This window comes from Typopeltis vanoorti, chromosome 6, assembly GCF_054136105.1.
Source record: "Typopeltis vanoorti isolate ZY-2024b chromosome 6, IOZ_Tvanoo_1.0, whole genome shotgun sequence".
NCBI classification, from domain to species: Eukaryota; Metazoa; Arthropoda; class Arachnida; order Uropygi; family Thelyphonidae; genus Typopeltis; species Typopeltis vanoorti.
In genome coordinates, this window is record NC_143554.1 from 134,493,594 (window position 1) to 134,511,375 (window position 17,782).

Sequence of the window (17,782 nt, forward strand, 5' to 3'; positions counted from 1 at the left end):
AAGTTTCATTACCAAGTTTATGGCCATTTGTAATGATTTGTCCTAGATATTTGCATAAACTCACAATTTCAATCTATGTATTTCTGTTCTGTATATTTTCACTACACATTACTTCTTATTTGTCCATATTTATTTACAGGCCTATCTCAAAACTTACTTCATTTAATTCAATAATCATGTAATGTTGCTATCAGTATGATATAATCAGGAAATCATAATTACTCAAATATTCTCCATTAATATTCGATCCTCTTTTCACCCAGTTCAGTTTTCTTATAGCATATTCTGTTCAAGGGATGTAGCACATAATTTTGTTGAGAGAGATTCCCTATATGACTCCATTTCATTTTTATTTCTCTTTCTTTTCCATTTAAATTATTACAGTTGAAGCTCTCTCATATATACGAGTTAATATATTAATACTAATATCATCTATCACTATATGTTTTAAAAGCTCCTAGAATTTTACATAGCCTACTGAATCAAAGACTTTTTCATAATCTATGAAAGCCAAAGAAATTATGTTACAATTTTTTCTGATGTTTCCATTAATTGATTTAAGCCTTGTAAATGATCTGAAGTTGAGAAGGACTGAGACCTACCTATTCTTTTGGCTGATGGAAATTTAATATATTGTTTATTCTGCCATCTATAATGTTTGCAAAAAACTTATAAAGAACTGGGAGAAAAGTTATGTTCTATAATTTTTAATGCCAGTTTTACCTTTCTTATATAGATGTATGATTCTTCTAGTATTCCAACTTTTAGGGATTCTTCTCTGTTCTGAAACATTCAGCATACAATTCTGCTGGTTTCATATGCAAGCAATCCCTTCCATTTTTCGAAATTTCTGTGAGTATTCAATAAAGTCCAGGTTCCTTTCCATTTTTTTGTAAGTACATGTTTTACTTCTTCATCTTTGACTGTACATTCATTGTTGTTTTCAACATCTTTTTTTTCAATTGTTCTTCTCTATTACTTTTCCCTTAGGGGAAGTAATAGAGACCAATATTGGTGTTTCTACTGCTACTCTTCATGCAAGTTTTGTTGCAGCAGTTTTTTCAATTTAGTCAAAGAATTATCAGAACAGCAGGTTCTGATAACTGAAGGGTTGGATATTCAAGGTACAATTACATCATGATCTAACAGAAGTCATTTGATATTGCAAGGATAAGTTAATTGAAGGTCAGATAAACAGTAGATTACTGTATTAGGTTTAATGTCACTTTCCTTCATAATGCAATCTATACAATCTATACAGATGATGAATAACAGTGAAAATTGTGTGCATCCTTGATTACACATGAATTAGTGTCAAACCATCTTCCTGTACATCCCTCAATTCTAACTGCTGACTTAACTGATAGCTTATGTATTGCTAGACATAATGTCCCATTTACACTATGCAACTGCAGCATTTTGAAAATCTTTTCTCTTGGCACTCTGTCATATGCCTTTTTTCAGATCCACAAAACTTACAGATCCTTATTATATTCCTATGATTTTTCAACTATGTCTTAATGTGAAAATATGATCCTAATATTCTCTATTTGGCCTGAACCCAACTTATTCTCCAAGTTTCCCATTCATCATTTTTCTCAACTTTTTGCCAAGTATGCTTCTATAACTCTTACATGGAATACACAGTGAAGAAATTCCTCTGTAATTCCAACAATCAGTATAATTTCCTTTTTACCCATGGGTAATAATATGACAGCATAAATCCAATCATCTGGAATTCAACCTTCTGAACATGCCTTTTGAATTATCCAGTGTAGCACACCGTAGAAATTTTATATCATCATATTTGAGCATTTTTGTTGATTATTATCTACTCCAGCTACCTTTCCACATTTTAGAATTTTGATCATCATCATCATCAAATTCCTGCCAATGTACTTTCAAGGGGGGTGTACAGGATATGATAGTACTACATGAAAAATTCACATCATTACTAACTTCCTATCTACAATTTCCCTCCAAATCAGTCTGTTACCTGTCAAGAATGCCAACATTATCAGATCTTATATTTCTATCTTCTAAGGCACTTTTTACTTATCAATCCACCTATATTTTGGTCTTCCTCTGGGTCTTTTCCTGCCAACCTGGCAGAGAACATTTGTTTTCTAATCTTTCCTCTCCCATTCTGTTTAAGTGACCATACCACCTGATATTAGTTCTGCTAATGCATTCCTGGATGCTGACAATATCAAGTTCTTTCCTAATATCCTCGTTTTTAATATGATATTGCCATTGATGCCATCTGTTCATGCCCCTAATCTTTCTCAGGACTCTCATATCTGCAGTCTCTAGTCTTTGGTCAAGTGGACATTTTTAGTCACCAAATGTGAAACTAAATACGTCTAGGCTCAGATGTGATGACAAATGATACCACCATAAAAGAAAGTTACTCAAATCTTTCATATCATTGTCGTGTTTAGAAGTAGTGGTTCATCTAATATCAATAACTTATGTTCTGAATTTTAACATGATAATATTGCAGCTGAGGCAATGCGCATATTTTACTTCTGCAGTTCTCAGATCCATAAGTTATTGGTTTGAACACTGTCTTGTATATACAGCTAATTTAGTGTTTTGACTAATTTCTCTCTTATTCCATATAAATTTATTCAATTGACTTCCCATCATACCAGCTTTGTTGATTCTGTTGTCTATTTCCATATTTAATTTACCATTTCACTAAAAATCGTGCCAAGTAGCTGAAATGTTTTACTTGTTCTATAGGTTCTCCATTCACAATGCAGTTGATATTTTCAATGCTTCTGCCTATTTTCATTGTCTTTATCTTGTTATTGCGGACCTTCATACCATATCTATTAAAACAGTTATTCAATTTAGTCAGGGAATCTTGCAGACTTCTAGTGGATTTATTTAGAAGTATAACATCATCTGCATAAAATAATGATATCAGATTTAATACCACTTTCTTTCATAATGTGATCCATATAAATAATGAATAACAGAGGGGATAATGTATACCCTTGTCTGACACCAGATTTAAACCATCTTCCTGTACTTCCTGCAATTCTAACTGCTGACTTACAAGATTTTTGATGGCTCTAATTAATCTTTTATTTTAAATGAAACTGTTTTTAGCAATAAAGTATGCAAAATCACATATTCTCAGCTCATCTGCTTGTAAATCATAATTATTATTACTGATTCTTGGAATGAACATTTCATCAAATGAGTTGCTATTTGTGATGAAAAGTGAGCATATTTCAACAGTTGCAGCTCATAAATAATGCATCAACACAGGTGAAAACAGCACCATGTTTTGATAAGGTTTGTTTGAGAACAAGATTATGTTCTCAAATGCAACATGAAATTTCAAGATAGTCCATTTTGAGCTAGTTCCAGAAGCTGCAACACTGACATCTCTCTCTCTCTCTCTCTCTCTATTCTTAACAACTTGGCAAATGCACATATTATGAGCAAGAAAGATGTGGCAATGGTCAATTAAAACTGCGCACTCTCCTGAAGAGAAATGCCAGATCTGCACATAGCATTTTGGAAGATAAAAAAGGCCCAAGATGATGAATGCTTATCTCCTGCAAGGATGGCACTGGCACCTGCTTTGGTGTGAAGTATTTTTATCTCAGAGGAGCAAGACCTGATTTCACAGAGGTTGAACTGCTGAATACAGGATATAAAATATATGCAGGAATATTAAAAGAGAAACTAAGCAGCATTGTAGGGGACAAACTACTAGAAGAACAAACTGGTTCCAAAAAGGCCAATCCTGCATAGATCCAACAATGTTTACTTTAAAATTATTAATAGAAAAGAGAAGAGAATTTCAAAAAGAAACACATGTGACCTTTATTGATTATGAAAAAACTTTTGACAAAATTAGTAGACAAAAATTGTTTAAAATATTAACCGATTTAAACATACCAAACCAACTTTTACAATCCATTCAAGAAATATATACAGGAAATAAAATAGCAGCTAAATTAGAACAAATTTCAGAATGGAAAGATATATCAAGAGGAGTATGACAAGGATGTATCCTCTCCCCTCTATTTTTCAATATATATATATATATATATATATAAATAAAATTATAACAATCTGGAAATAGTATAACCCATTTGGTATACAAATGACCCCGCAAATGAAGATAGATACACTACTATTTGCAGATGATCAAATAGTATTAGCTACATCAAAAGATGATTTACAAAGATCATTAAAATCATTAAATGATATCTGAAAACAATATAATATGACAATATCTAAAGAAAAACCAAAAATAATGGCATTCAAAGGAGAAAACCCAATAAGTAAAAATAAGAAGTAAGAAGTAAAATAGTGATAGATAATAAAATACTAGAACAAGTAGACACTTTCAGATACTTGGGATGTGATCTATCATACAAAGAAGAAAAAGACATAGACACTAAAATATCAAACTTTGTCAAAATAAATGGTATAATAAATAATATATTTAAGCCATCCCTAGTACAAAAACATACTAGAATCAGACTATATAAAGACTATATAATGTCTTGTCAAAACCAACTCTACTATATGGGAGCGAAACATGGACATAAAAAGGAAAGATGAAAAACAAATTCAAACAGCAGAAATGAAGTTTCTCAGAAAAACAGCTGGATATACCAAGTGGGGCCACAAAACAAATGAAGAAATCTTACAATCCCTGAAAATAAAACCAATTAATTACTACATAAAACAGTATAAAACAAAAATGGCTAGAACATTTAAATCGAATGGACAACAGCAGACTATCAAAAATATTATACAGATACAAAATAAGCGGAAAAAGAAGAATCGGAAGACCAAGAAAGAGATGGCGTGAGACCGGCAGGCCACTTGGCCTAAAATCCATGTTACGAAGAAGAAGAAGAAGAATTATAATTTTATGAACTGTTAAAATAAAAATATCAAAAATTCTGAAAATTCTTGGATTATCTGAGTAGTTTCAGGAAATCTAATTTAAGATATACCTCTGGAAGTAAGTAGAATTGCATTTGATGCTTTGGCATGCAACAGCTTTAAATGCAATAAAAGGCAAAATGTCTTATCTCATATAAAGCAAAATTCTAGTAATGTAAAACTGTGCAAAAGTCAGGTTGGAATGAAGTAATACTGGATGATTAGAAGCTAGTTCTGTAGTTAAAGCTGTTTAAGATTTTTCATTTTGAAACTAGTTTGACAAGTAATGTGCCTTATTACATTGTTTCAAGGACCAAAAGGAATTCAGATTCCTTAAATTTGGTAATATGATGTTGTATAAAATTTCATCCCTGCTATAAATTAACAAGCAATTGTACATCAAAAAATAACTTTTGTGATTACAAATATTTGATATATTAAATTTAAGATGTTAATTGTGACCTACTTTCTGATTGTGCAGATTTTCTTCCCTCAGATGGTGATGGAGATCTGGAATGCGACTGTACTGGAGATGGAGATCTAGAACGAGATTGTGCTGGCGATGGAGAACGTGACTGTGCTGGAGATGCAGAACGAGAAGGTTGTGGCGATCCAGACGGAGATCGAGAAGGTGAGCGTGATCTTGATGACCTGGATCGGGAACGTGATCTTCCTTTTCCCTCCTCTTCATCTGAATCCATATTTTGCTTAGGACTTGGGGGTGATTTTACTGAGCCTTCAGATTCAGACATATTAATTCTTTTCTTTTTTGAAGGGACTGGACTTCCTTCTGATTCACTGTCTGAATTCATTCTTCTTTTGTGTTTTTTCTCAGGAACGGGGCTTCCACCCGATTCACTATCTGAACGAATCTTTTTTTTATGATTTCCTTGATTTTCTTCATCCTCACTTGCACTTCCCCTATGAAAAATAGTATTTGTTAAAATTAGATTCAATTATTAAACTACAGAACACTACAAAGAATAAATAAAAATGTATATGTATCTGAATACAATTCAAATAAAAACACATTAACTAATATGACAAACATTTCCAATTATCTTTGCTAACACACGGTATTAATATTAGTTTATCAAAAAATAAATAAAAATTCTAAAGAGATATTTTCATCCACTACATGATATGCCTTATATGAAATGGATGAAAGTGATACGCTTGCCCCCCACCCCCAGGATGAGAGAGAGAGAGAGAGAGTATGTGTGTGTGTGTGTGTGCGCGTGCTGAAGGATCTCTTTTTAGCAGACAAATACCATACATTTCTGAAGAAGTCTGGGAAAAAAAAAGTGACATCTAAAGTATAGGAAAGTATAGTTAAGAAAAAATCAAGTGTCAATGGAAGAAGGTCATCTATTGAAGCATTGTCAGTGGAGTAAAAGATGTGTGGACATTAGAGTTGTCAAGGTAGATGACTTCAGCATTTATGTAGTTAAAATGCAGAAAATTAAACTACAATGAAAATAAAGTCAAGATAATCAGAGTAGTTTTTCAGTATTAGGGGAGTGGTAAAGTCAGCAGATGAATGATTCAGAATGGGAAGAAATCAATGTCAACAAAGGTCAAAAAAAGCCTAGATTTGATATCTGACATTACTGGCATGGAATATCAGAACATGCAAATGCACAAGTGGTGCAGAAATCATGCAGTGTAATTTGGACAGTTGTTGAACAACTGTGGACAGTTGAATCACTGAAAGATTCTCAATGTTTCTGAACTACATTAACTCAGAAAAACTAATTCATATAAATATGAATGTTTTAAAATTTCAAAAATATTTAGAAATTAATTACAAACCATGCCTGATTGATTAATGTACCCATTCTCCAACCAGCAGACTATGGGTTTAACTCCCACCTTGGGTATGGATGTTTGTGATAGTCTTTAGTTGGGAAATGAATTTCATCATCTTGCTTATTGGAGGCATGTAGTAGCTTAAAAAGTTCATTGTTTGGTCTCTAAAGCAGGATTTCCAGATTATGTAAAAAATAAATAACATTAATGATAATATAATCCTTAGCTTTTCCATGATACCGATATGTTACAGATTTGCAACCTTTCATGGATGAGAGTCACATTAGAAAAAAAAGAAAAATTAATTTTGAATTTGGATGTTGAACCAGTTAAATTTTATTTTTTAAATTTATACTTTTGTTTCCTTCCTCCTGTTAAAGGCAAGTTAGTTGGTATCAAACAGAGAAGGTAGGATCTGTCCTCCCCCCCCCCCCCAAAAAAAAAACTCAGATTTTCTTGAAGAAAGCTCAGAGAATACAAAGCCAAAGAATGCATGCAACTGACAACAGATTATGCTGACAGGATAATTTCTCTACTGAGGTATTAATTAGGTTTCCATTAAATTGTTTCCAGGTGAAATGGTTTAGTGAGATTCATGTGAATTCTAGTATATAGACAGAATAACTACTAAAGAGAAAACTGTTTTTATTAGCTGCAAATTCTTGACTAGTTTTGCATATTATTGTAGCATACTTCTTCAGAAGAGTTATAATAAATGAGTAAGATGACAAAAAAAAGCCATATTACCCATATTCACACTAACTGCAATGGACTCAACAGTTTGGAATGCTATGGAGTAATGTGCAATATACAGCTCCTCCCAGTTAAGTCAACCTTGCTTTCTTCAGGTGTGGTGCATTTCTACCAAAGAGGCTGGATCAGCAAGTATTTTCACTGTATAAGGATACCTTTCTAGCTGGAGAAAATGCCAACCAAACATACCAAGTGGTAAATAACTTTCATCACCTCTGCCAGGTCATGCAGAGTAGTGCCAGGTTGAGTCCAAGTAGCTATGTGTGTGGGTGGGGGGACAATGTCAAGGCCACAACATGGAAAGAAGACTGGTTTCTCTATATATGGATGTCATATCCAAGAGTCTATCTTCTCTCACTTCTCTCGTTTCCATTATATCCTCCTGTCTAATCAAACTTATGAAGACTCTCACAAACAATAACAGTGACACTGCAACAAAAGCTAATCTCCATAAACAAATCACATAAAAAAAAAGCCAGATTACAACTAGTCACAACATAAACCATGCCAGAATCTCTTTGCTAAAAACTCACTTTCACATCCACTTTAACATCCATGGCATTAATAAAACATAATGATGTTCACCATAACTTTCAGTCTTCCAGATCTGACATGTGTACTGACAGAAACCCAGATTGCAGTGCCCAAACGCTTCACGATTCTTTTCACCATGAGAGTGGAACCTGTGCTTCTGTGAAATCTGACATAGCCTGCCAGAGAATGGCTAATTTAGAATGTCCTGCTTTTGACCTTCTCTGGCTCAAGGTTTCCTTGCCCCATTTAGTAACATTCATTTATTGTATTTACTCCAAACGCTAATAACCACTCAGATCTCTTCACATTCCTTTTCATGTAACTCGACTACCTGCAACATCGACAACACCACTGATCAAGCAGGACAAGAAGCAGAAATCTTTGTTGTAAGTAATGACCTAACACAAATCATACATCCATCCACTCAAATTCCTAACAATCCTTTTCACTCTCCAAATATCCTATATCTCTTTTTAACCATTTCTCCATCCAGATAGGCCATAGAGGTCACCTCTCCTTTCAGCAACTCAGACCACAATGTTGTACAAGTCTCTCTCTCTCTCTCTCTCACACACACACACACACACACACACACACACACACACACACACACACACACACACACACACACACACACACACACACACACACACATCCCTCCTCCAAAATCACACCCAACCTCGCATCTTCTGGTACTATAAAGGAGCCAACTGGGATGACCTTTGCAATTTCTATTCCTGGCTATTGCTTCCACTCACCTGACCCTAAAACCTGCTGTGAATGAATCACAAAAATTATTCTCACTGGTATGAAATCCTTCATCTATTCAACCTATAATCCTCATCTGTTTTCCAAGCCCAGGTTTGCAAATGTATCAAAGCATTCGAAGAAAAAAATTTATGCCTATACCAAAGCATGCAACATATGAAAATCAGTTAACAAACAAATTGAAAGAGCCATAAGCAGTGAACTGAGTGATTGAGTGAACAACAGAAAGGCTTCAGAAGAGGAATGGGAACCGTTAATGCTATCCTGTAACTAAAAATACTAATAGAAAGATCACTTGAAAGAAATAGGAACATTTACATATGCTTCATAGACTTTCAGAAGGCTTTTGACCAGGTAAAACATAATAAAATGTTCAATATATTAGATAAATTAAACATAGAAGATCATGTACTTAAGATTATAAAAATGATTTACAACAAACAGAAAATGCAGCTGTTTAACAATGAGACTTCTGTAGTGAAAATAAAAAGAGGAGTTAGACAAGGTTGTATCCTTTCACCAAATCTATTTAATATCTATAGTGAGAGTGTGATGAAAAAGATTGAAAAATAAAAAATAGGAATTAGCATCAATGGTATAAAATACAACAATCTTAGATATGTTGATGATAGCATTCTAATAGCAGAAAACAGAAACAAATTAATCAAATTACTGCAGCTACTAATTGAAGAAGGTAAAGAATTTGGATTAGATATAAATGCAAAAAAGACCAAATTTATGAAAATCTTAAAAGAAAGCAGATCCGAGCCAGAAATATTCATAAACAATATGAAAATTGAACATACAACAGAATACAAATATTTAGGCACCTACTTTACTGCAGATGGAAAGCAAGATAAAGAAATAAAAATAAGAACAGCAATAGCTAAAGATGCATTCTGGAAAAATAAAGATCTGCTCAGAAGTTCTGTGAGTATCGAGACAAAGAAGAAAAGAATGATAAGAACATTAGTGTGGCCAATTTTCACATATGGAAGTGAGACCTGGATATTCAAGAAGAGAGTCAACAGATAATGGCCTTTGAAATGTGGTGCTACAGGAGAGTGCTGAAAATCCCAAGGACAGAACATGTGACAAATACAGATGTTCTACAGAGAATGAGAACACAGAGATCTTTATTACAGGAAATGATCCAGAGAAATATGAGATTGGCAAGACATGTACTGAGAGGTTCAGCAAGACAGAAGATACTAACAGTTTTAGAAGGAAAAATTATGGGAAAAGGATCAAGGGGTAAAAAACGAAGGACATGGCTTGAAGATAGAAGATCATGGACAGGATCACATGGCTATGCAGAAACAAAAAGGAAAGCCACCAACAGAGAGAACTGGAAGGACATAGTGCTGCACCCTCTCACTGAGGAAGCTACATGAAGAAGAAGAAACAGTTGACTGATTTCACAAACGCCAACATAAAGTAGAAAATTGGCCTCCTGTCCAAATGGAAGCTGTGCCTTCTAGTCCCTTGCTAAGGCTCTTGGACAAGGTTTCTGTCTGCTCTCCTCCACTTACAGACAGAAAGGTTCCATCACCCAAAGATAAAGCTGACCTCCTGGCATCCCTTTTTTCCTCGAACTCCTGCACAGATGACCAAGGGAATCACCTCCTGCCATACCTGAATCTAAGTACTGTATGCCTTCTATTATTTTTTGACAAAAATACATCAGAAAATTAGTAAATCACTTGGATACTAAAAGTCTTCTGGTCCTGATGGCATCTCTCGAATTGTTCTCAAACATTGTGCTCCTGAGCTAACACCCATCCTGCATAGTTTACATAATTTATTATACATATTTGGTACTTATTCCAATGCATAGAAGCAAACTGCATATCTTATTCCAAAAAAAGGGTGATAGAAGTCTACCATCAAACTACTGACTGACTGAATTTAACCCAGCCTTCTCCAAAATAACAAAGAAATTCATCATAGCCAACTCTTCCCACTACTTTGAGGCCCACCAATTAATCTCTACCATACCATCCATACCAACATGAAAGTAAACCATATAGGATTGGATTATAAATCACTAGTTTGGATAGAATAGCTGAATGACATATCAAAAAGTGGTGTATAAGGGATGTCAGTTTACAAGATTTAAGGCGACCAGTGATGTTATTCAATTTTTAAATGATGCTGGAGAGGATCTAACAGGAGACATGCAAACTGACATGCAGTACTTGCAAAATGATTTAAATAAGCTGGAATAGTTGGCATGTGAAAATAGCTGTCAGTTCAATGTTAGTAAATGTAAAGTTATGTACTTTGGTGTAATGAGATATCCAAAGACATATTTTATTGGTGAGATTATGTCAGAAGAAACTGACAGGCAAGGAATCTTGGAGTTTTAATAGATAGGAAGTTGAATTAAGACAGGGGTCATAATGTGAATACAACTCAGAAAATAATTGCAATGCTGAAATGAATAATGATATGTAAAAATAAGGTAGTCATTTTGCTTCTTTACAAGGCTTTGATATGTCCTCATCTGGACTACTGTGCATAGATGTGGTTTCCTGATTTCCAAGTGATGCAGACATAGAAAGGGTGCCAAGGAGAGTGTTAAAAATGATATCAGGACTGTGGAACATAGATTATGAGGACAGACAGAGAATTTCTGAACTGTAGATGCTAGCAGACAGGAGAAAGAGAAGTTATATGACTACTAATGCATATCTCTCACCTCAGGATGAGAGGGAATCCACAGAAGCTGAGAATGAATGCAGCCATTCATGCAAGGGGTAAGGGATAGATTTTTCTCTCAAAGGGTGTGGCACATATCTAGAATGGCTCAACTTTTGAGGTTGTGAGTGCAAATGAGATCCTGACTCTAGAGGTCTCTTATAATTATAATAATAATAATAATATATTAGCATTAATGTCAATAAATGCAGTGTTTCTGTGGTTAAATTAACCCCCCCCCATATTTTTTTAATTAAAAAGTCTTACAAAATAAAATCTCTTTCGCATTTGCTTCACCAACATTCATAGGATAAATACCAACTAAATAATGTGCCTCATCACCCAAAAATATCAAACCTTATTTTGTTTTTGACTGAATCCCAAATCTCCAACATATAACAAATAGTCCATATTAGATGTCCAAATTATGGGGGGGGGGGGTCTGGAAAGTTCTGATAAACACCTAGAACAAAAATGATATTAAAGCAATTGACCACAAGAAAGAACATACGAGGATATAAGAATATAAGTTACCTTCATAACTCTGCTACTAGAATGTTCTTTCATGTTATATATCAGTTGATTTAATATCATTTTTGTTCTAGGTATTTATCAGGACTTTCTCCCCCCTCCCTTATACAATATTCCTTCAACCATCCTTGTGATGGTAGAAATCACATAAAAGCACCACTTGTGCTTTTGCGTGATTCGACATTCCTTGTCCAAAGATATCTAATCTTGAATTTCTCCTTTTCTGACCTTCTGTGGCTTAACATTTCCCTACATCACTATCTCATTCATCTACTATCTCTGTTCCACCAATTCTGAAAATCATTCTGACATGAAGTTTGATGTCATACAATTCAAATTCCCAAAGGCAAAGTCATCTTCTGCAGTTACTTTAACATTCACAATTTCAATGAGCTCCCTTTTTTGAATTCCACTGACAAAGCCAGAAGAGAAGCAGAGATATTCTGTAAGTAACAATTTAAAACAAATTATTCATCTTCCAACCAGGATCCACAACAGTCCTCTCCACAGATTCAACACTTCAGATCTTTTCTTAACCAGTTCTCCTTCCAGGTACTCTGTTGAGGTAACAGCTCCTATTGTGAATTCAAATGACAATCTCATCTAAGTTTATCTTGTGGAACTTTCTCCTCTCAGCCATCCACAATCTCATGTACTTTGGCATTACAACAATGCCAATTGAGAAGATCCTGTGACTTTTACTCTCCTTTCCATGGTCAGACTACTATTTCTGTTCTTCAAATCCAGATACTTATTGTGATCCTGTTACAGAAATGACCCATGAAATGAAGGTTTTCATTCCTCACTCTATTCAAAATTCTCAACCTATATCCAAGCCATTGTTTTTCCAAAAAGTGTGGTGTGTGGTCTGAGAAAAGAAAGTTGCTCATCAGGAGTTGCTTGAGACAAAACCCTCATACATGCAAAAAAGTTTAACTTTGATAGTGCTAAATGTAAAAAACTTGCTACCTGTACTAATGGCAATCATGCTTTCTGGTTCCTCCCTAAAGCCATTGGGTATAACTTTTGTTCATCTATGCTTCTGCTTATCATCTATACACTATATTATTCAGCTGGCATCCACCCTACAAAAAGAAAGCAAGCCCACTTACAACCAATCCCCCCCCCCCCAAAAGGTGATATCATTTGATTATTAACCCACTGCAGTGTTGTCAAAAGTAATGAAGAAAGGTCATCAACAGTCAACTTCTTCGATATCTAGAGAGTTATCAACTAACCAATGACCACCAAAACTGATTTTGCCAATCAAGATCCAGAGCAGATCTCTTCGCGCGCGCACACACACGCACACACACACACACACACACACACACACACACACACACACACACACACACACACACACACACACACACACACACTCTTCTGGATATGTGCATGAAAATACTCAGAGAAACTTGTTGTTGCACTTGACATTTCCAAGGCATTTGATAGGGTCTAGCATTGAGGGCTTATCAGAAAACTGTCATCTTATGATTTGCCTTCCTCCTTTTATAACTAGAAGGTGTTCTCTCTTCAGATTTTCCTGTCATTGCAGATCTTCCTAAGGACCTCTGTTATTTCCCCAACCCTCTTCTATAAATGATCTGCTCTCACTGACCTCAAACCCTATTCATAGTTTTGCTGATTATAACATCCTCCTCTTATCCTACTTCTAGTGCTTAAAGATATCACGCTTCAATATCATCTACATTAAGTATCCTAAACACTGATCTTAGTTCTTCTCCACTTACTTTTGATAATGCTCAACTTAACAGTCCAGACCAGATCTCTTCTAGGACTAACCTAGAAGTTGTCATGAGCCTGTATACTGGTAATAAGGAACAGGAAAAGGAAAGACTAGATATATTACTCACTACTAAAAATGACGACAAACTTCTTGAATGGCAGAAAGTCTCAAGAAGTGACAATGTGGGCAAATTTCAAAATTTGGAAAGAGAGAGACTTATTTGTGCTAACGTCCACACAGAAAGTTCTACCAATGAAGAGTTAAAGGAGATTTTTTTAATCATTAGAGAGGGCAGCTAATAATAATAATAAAAAAAGGATATGACTAACTCCCCATTCCATATCCAATTTTGGATACTGAATTTAGATATTTTGGTTTGTAGGTGGATATCTAATAATGAAGCACACCAATGGGAAAGTGCATTTCACCAGAAGCCCAGTCATTTTTTCATATTCTTTATAAGTCACATGGCAGTCTACTCCCAATTATCCAACTTTGACCTCTTAAGCAGTCAGCTTGGTTGGTCAAGTGGTTAGGATATCCGCACTCCAACCAATCAGTCACAGGTTCAAATCCCGCTAAGGGCATGGATGTTCGTGATTGTCTTACCTCGTGTATGGCTGTAACCTTTGATATGGTACAGTATCACAGCTGTCCTTGCAACATAAAAACCATAAATCATCATCATCACCTTTAAGCATTTCTCTTAGCTTTTTTTTTTTTTTTTCACTAAATAATTTGACAGAATCTTACTGTGGACTAGTTCTGACAATTCAAGAAGAGCATCACACCAAGAAGTGCAATCACTTTTTTGGTCTGTAAATGGCACTTTTCAGGTATTAAGACAAAATTACAGCCTTTTCTAAGTATAGCTGCTACTCTGATGCTAACCTGACAGGTGTCTTCTAAATACCATGGTTCTACACCCTATCCCTTTTTCTGCCAAATAACTAAAATAAGAAATCAGAAACCTTTGTTCACAGAACACAACAATTAGTAGAAAAATACCATCCAGGTTTAATTAAAGAGACTCACTCTTTCTCTCAAAAATTTGGCTGAAAAAAAAACTATATGCTTAACTAAGCAATGAAGACAAATCACTGTTATTTTGTGAAGTGCACTTCCTGTCTCTGTTGTCAATTTATGAAAATGAAGCAAAAATTATAAAAAAATATTAAGCAAAACAACAAAGAACAGAATATAGCAAGCAGAAAATATTCAGGACATATGCAATCAACAGTACATGTGAATATGTGCAAAAACCAGAAATGTAGCCAGATAAGAAGATATTTGACCAGAATGCTGTAGTATAAAATACAGTCGTATAAAAGATTTTCAGAGGCTTCAGCATAAACCTAGATGGCACAGTCACAAGGCTGATCCCAAGAGCAACTGGTGTAGAGTTTTCATTCTAACCAATTTTCTTTGACAGGATGGTACTAAGGTAATGCTACTGCGGTAATCATAATCAAAAAATTAATGTATTGCTCAGAGACAGCACTACTTATATATAAACCACTGGATTATGATCCCAACAATTCTCAGAAGAAAGCATTAAGAAGGCTTCTAAAGAATATCACCTTCTTCACCTCCTGAAATAGTTAAAAAATTTCAACTGTTTAGTTTGCCCAACCCAATATACAGATTGCCTAAAAGTCATAAACCTAATAACTCCCCCTCTTTTAGGTTAGCCAAACAGTCAGCTAAATCTTTAACCCCACCCATTTCAAATCTTTAATCCAAAATTTAGTTTTAAATAATAATGATACAGTGAACTTTGATGTCACCTCTATATTTACAATATCTCCTTTATGACATTTTACTGAAAAATGCTTTCTACTTAATACTGATCTTTTCAATTTTGCCAACCACACTGGCTACTTCTCTTGGAAGGGTACCTTATATAAACAGATAGTGCAAGAGCCACAAGCTCCCCCCCCCTCAAGCCAATTTCTATAAGAGACAATCTGAAAAACATGCTCTTGACACTAATATTTTGAAACCTATCAGGTTAAGATAAACTGATGATGTGTTCTTTATTTTGCCACATAATTCAGGCACATTAAACTCCTTCCTCTTCCACTTCGATAGCAAGTACCCTAGAATCCAGTTCACTACAGGAAAAGAAAATAATTAATAGCCTGCCTTTCCTAGACACTCTAATCATGCATCTTTCCAATGGCATCCATTATTTCTCAGTTTACAGAAAACCCACTCATGCAGATAGACACATATGGCAAATCCCCGCCCACACATTCCCAACAATATGGTGTTTTCAAAATCCTTCTCAACAGAGCCTCCAACTTCTGTTCTATCCAGGCTTCCCTTACAGCTGAACTTGCCTTTATTTGCCAAACCATCCTGTCCAAATTAGTTGTTGTTCCCATCTCTTCACATCCTTCTCAACACATGCAGACTACATGTGATTTAAAACCCAATTTGTGAAATCATCTCAATGTCGTAGATTTAGACACATTGAAACCTAGTTCTGTCCATATCCTGTGAAAATACCTTACATTTCAGAAGCGGTTTTCTTCACGATATTCTTCAATCTTTTCTCATCTCTTGATGTAGTTATTACCTTTCGACTGCTATTGCAGTGATTATTCTGAAAACTCTGGTTATTAGAATACTGTCTCACTACTCTACTCATGCTTGCTTGAGACTATTTCAATTCCTTAGCTATAATCTGTTGAGTTTGGCTTTCTTTACGTAGAGAAACCATACAAAACTTCTTAGCTTCCGATATGTCACTCGTTCGACCCATGTTTAGCAAATGATTAACTCAAATCCACATGCAAACAATTCCTCACACGAGTCAGTCCTATAGCTACTGAAATATATGCTATTTCTATGCTCTCCTCAAAACCAATCAGAAAAATCTGGATTATTCTAATATTTTGAACATTCAAAATTTATTCTAATTTTGTAAATGTTTCCAAATAACAGTTTTCTTATAATTTATATTACATGTTTTATGTGTTTCCATGGTTATATAATCTACAAAGTACATAGATTTAGATGATGCTAATTCATATTTGATAATAATTAATTTGTATGCAATAAATTAGAATTGCAAATCATTCAACAAGTTTTCTTTGATTAGCAGGTCTACATCCCACGTCGCTTTGCCTGTTGCTTCTTGGCTGCTCAGGATTATCTCTAGCGAGTGTCCAACAGTAGAATGCCAACATAGAAGTGGACCACTTTCCTCAGTATTGTTACTCAATCATTGAAATTTCCTGATGGAAACATTGCTCATCACTAACGATGCCACAGTTGTCGGGAAAGAAATCCAAGTGTATTTTTAAGGACATATTGCAGCCAAGTTTGTGATACAGAGACAACAAGTCTTCAACCAGTTCCTTGTAGTTTTCTGCCCTGACATTTCTGAGGAAGTTAGCTGACACCAGACAAAATGTGTCCCAAGCTTTTTTTCATCACTCTGTAGCAGGTTGTTGAACATCTCATTAATGAAGAGTTCTCGGATCTGAGGACCCAAAACCTCCCTCTTTAATTTATGCTTCACTGAGCCGGGGGAATTCGTCAGCCAGGTACTTTGAAAGCTGATCCAGTCCGGTCCATGGTTTCACAAAGTTTTTTTTTACCAAACCAAGTTTCATGTGTAGGAGTGGTAGCAGAAATTTGTGTATTTCTGCCAGTGCTGGGTGTTGCACATTCTTCCCTTCGCCCTTCAGAGATTTCCTCATAGGCCAGTCTCTCTTCACATTGTGCAAAGTCCTTGCTCGGCTGTCCCATTCACACAAAAAACAGCAGTACTAAGGTGCAAACTGCTCATGACGACTGTGAAACGAAGTCACTCAGACATTTCCCTTGAGAAAATTCCATTGTAAGTCTTGATCCCAGTAACTCCATTTGGCCTTGGACAACTCCAGACTGCGAACAAGATTGTTCAGTTCTTATGTGAGAATAGATGACACACACCATGGCCGACATATGGATCATAAAGATGCTGAAGGCTCAGGAGACCCCAACATCAGTTCATCCCTGTCCTCT

At 35.1% G+C, this 17,782-nt stretch overlaps 1 protein-coding gene across 1 annotated transcript in view; it reads right to left on the minus strand.

Annotated features, from left to right (window-relative positions):
* Positions 1-17,782, minus strand: part of Ctr9 (RNA polymerase-associated protein Ctr9) — a 340,468-nt gene that overhangs the window by 17,343 nt on the left and 305,343 nt on the right. The window contains exon 21 of the mRNA XM_090393725.1: positions 5,387-5,841. Within this exon, the coding sequence (XP_090249851.1) occupies positions 5,387-5,841 (455 nt within the window). The remainder of the gene's footprint in view (positions 1-5,386; positions 5,842-17,782) is intronic.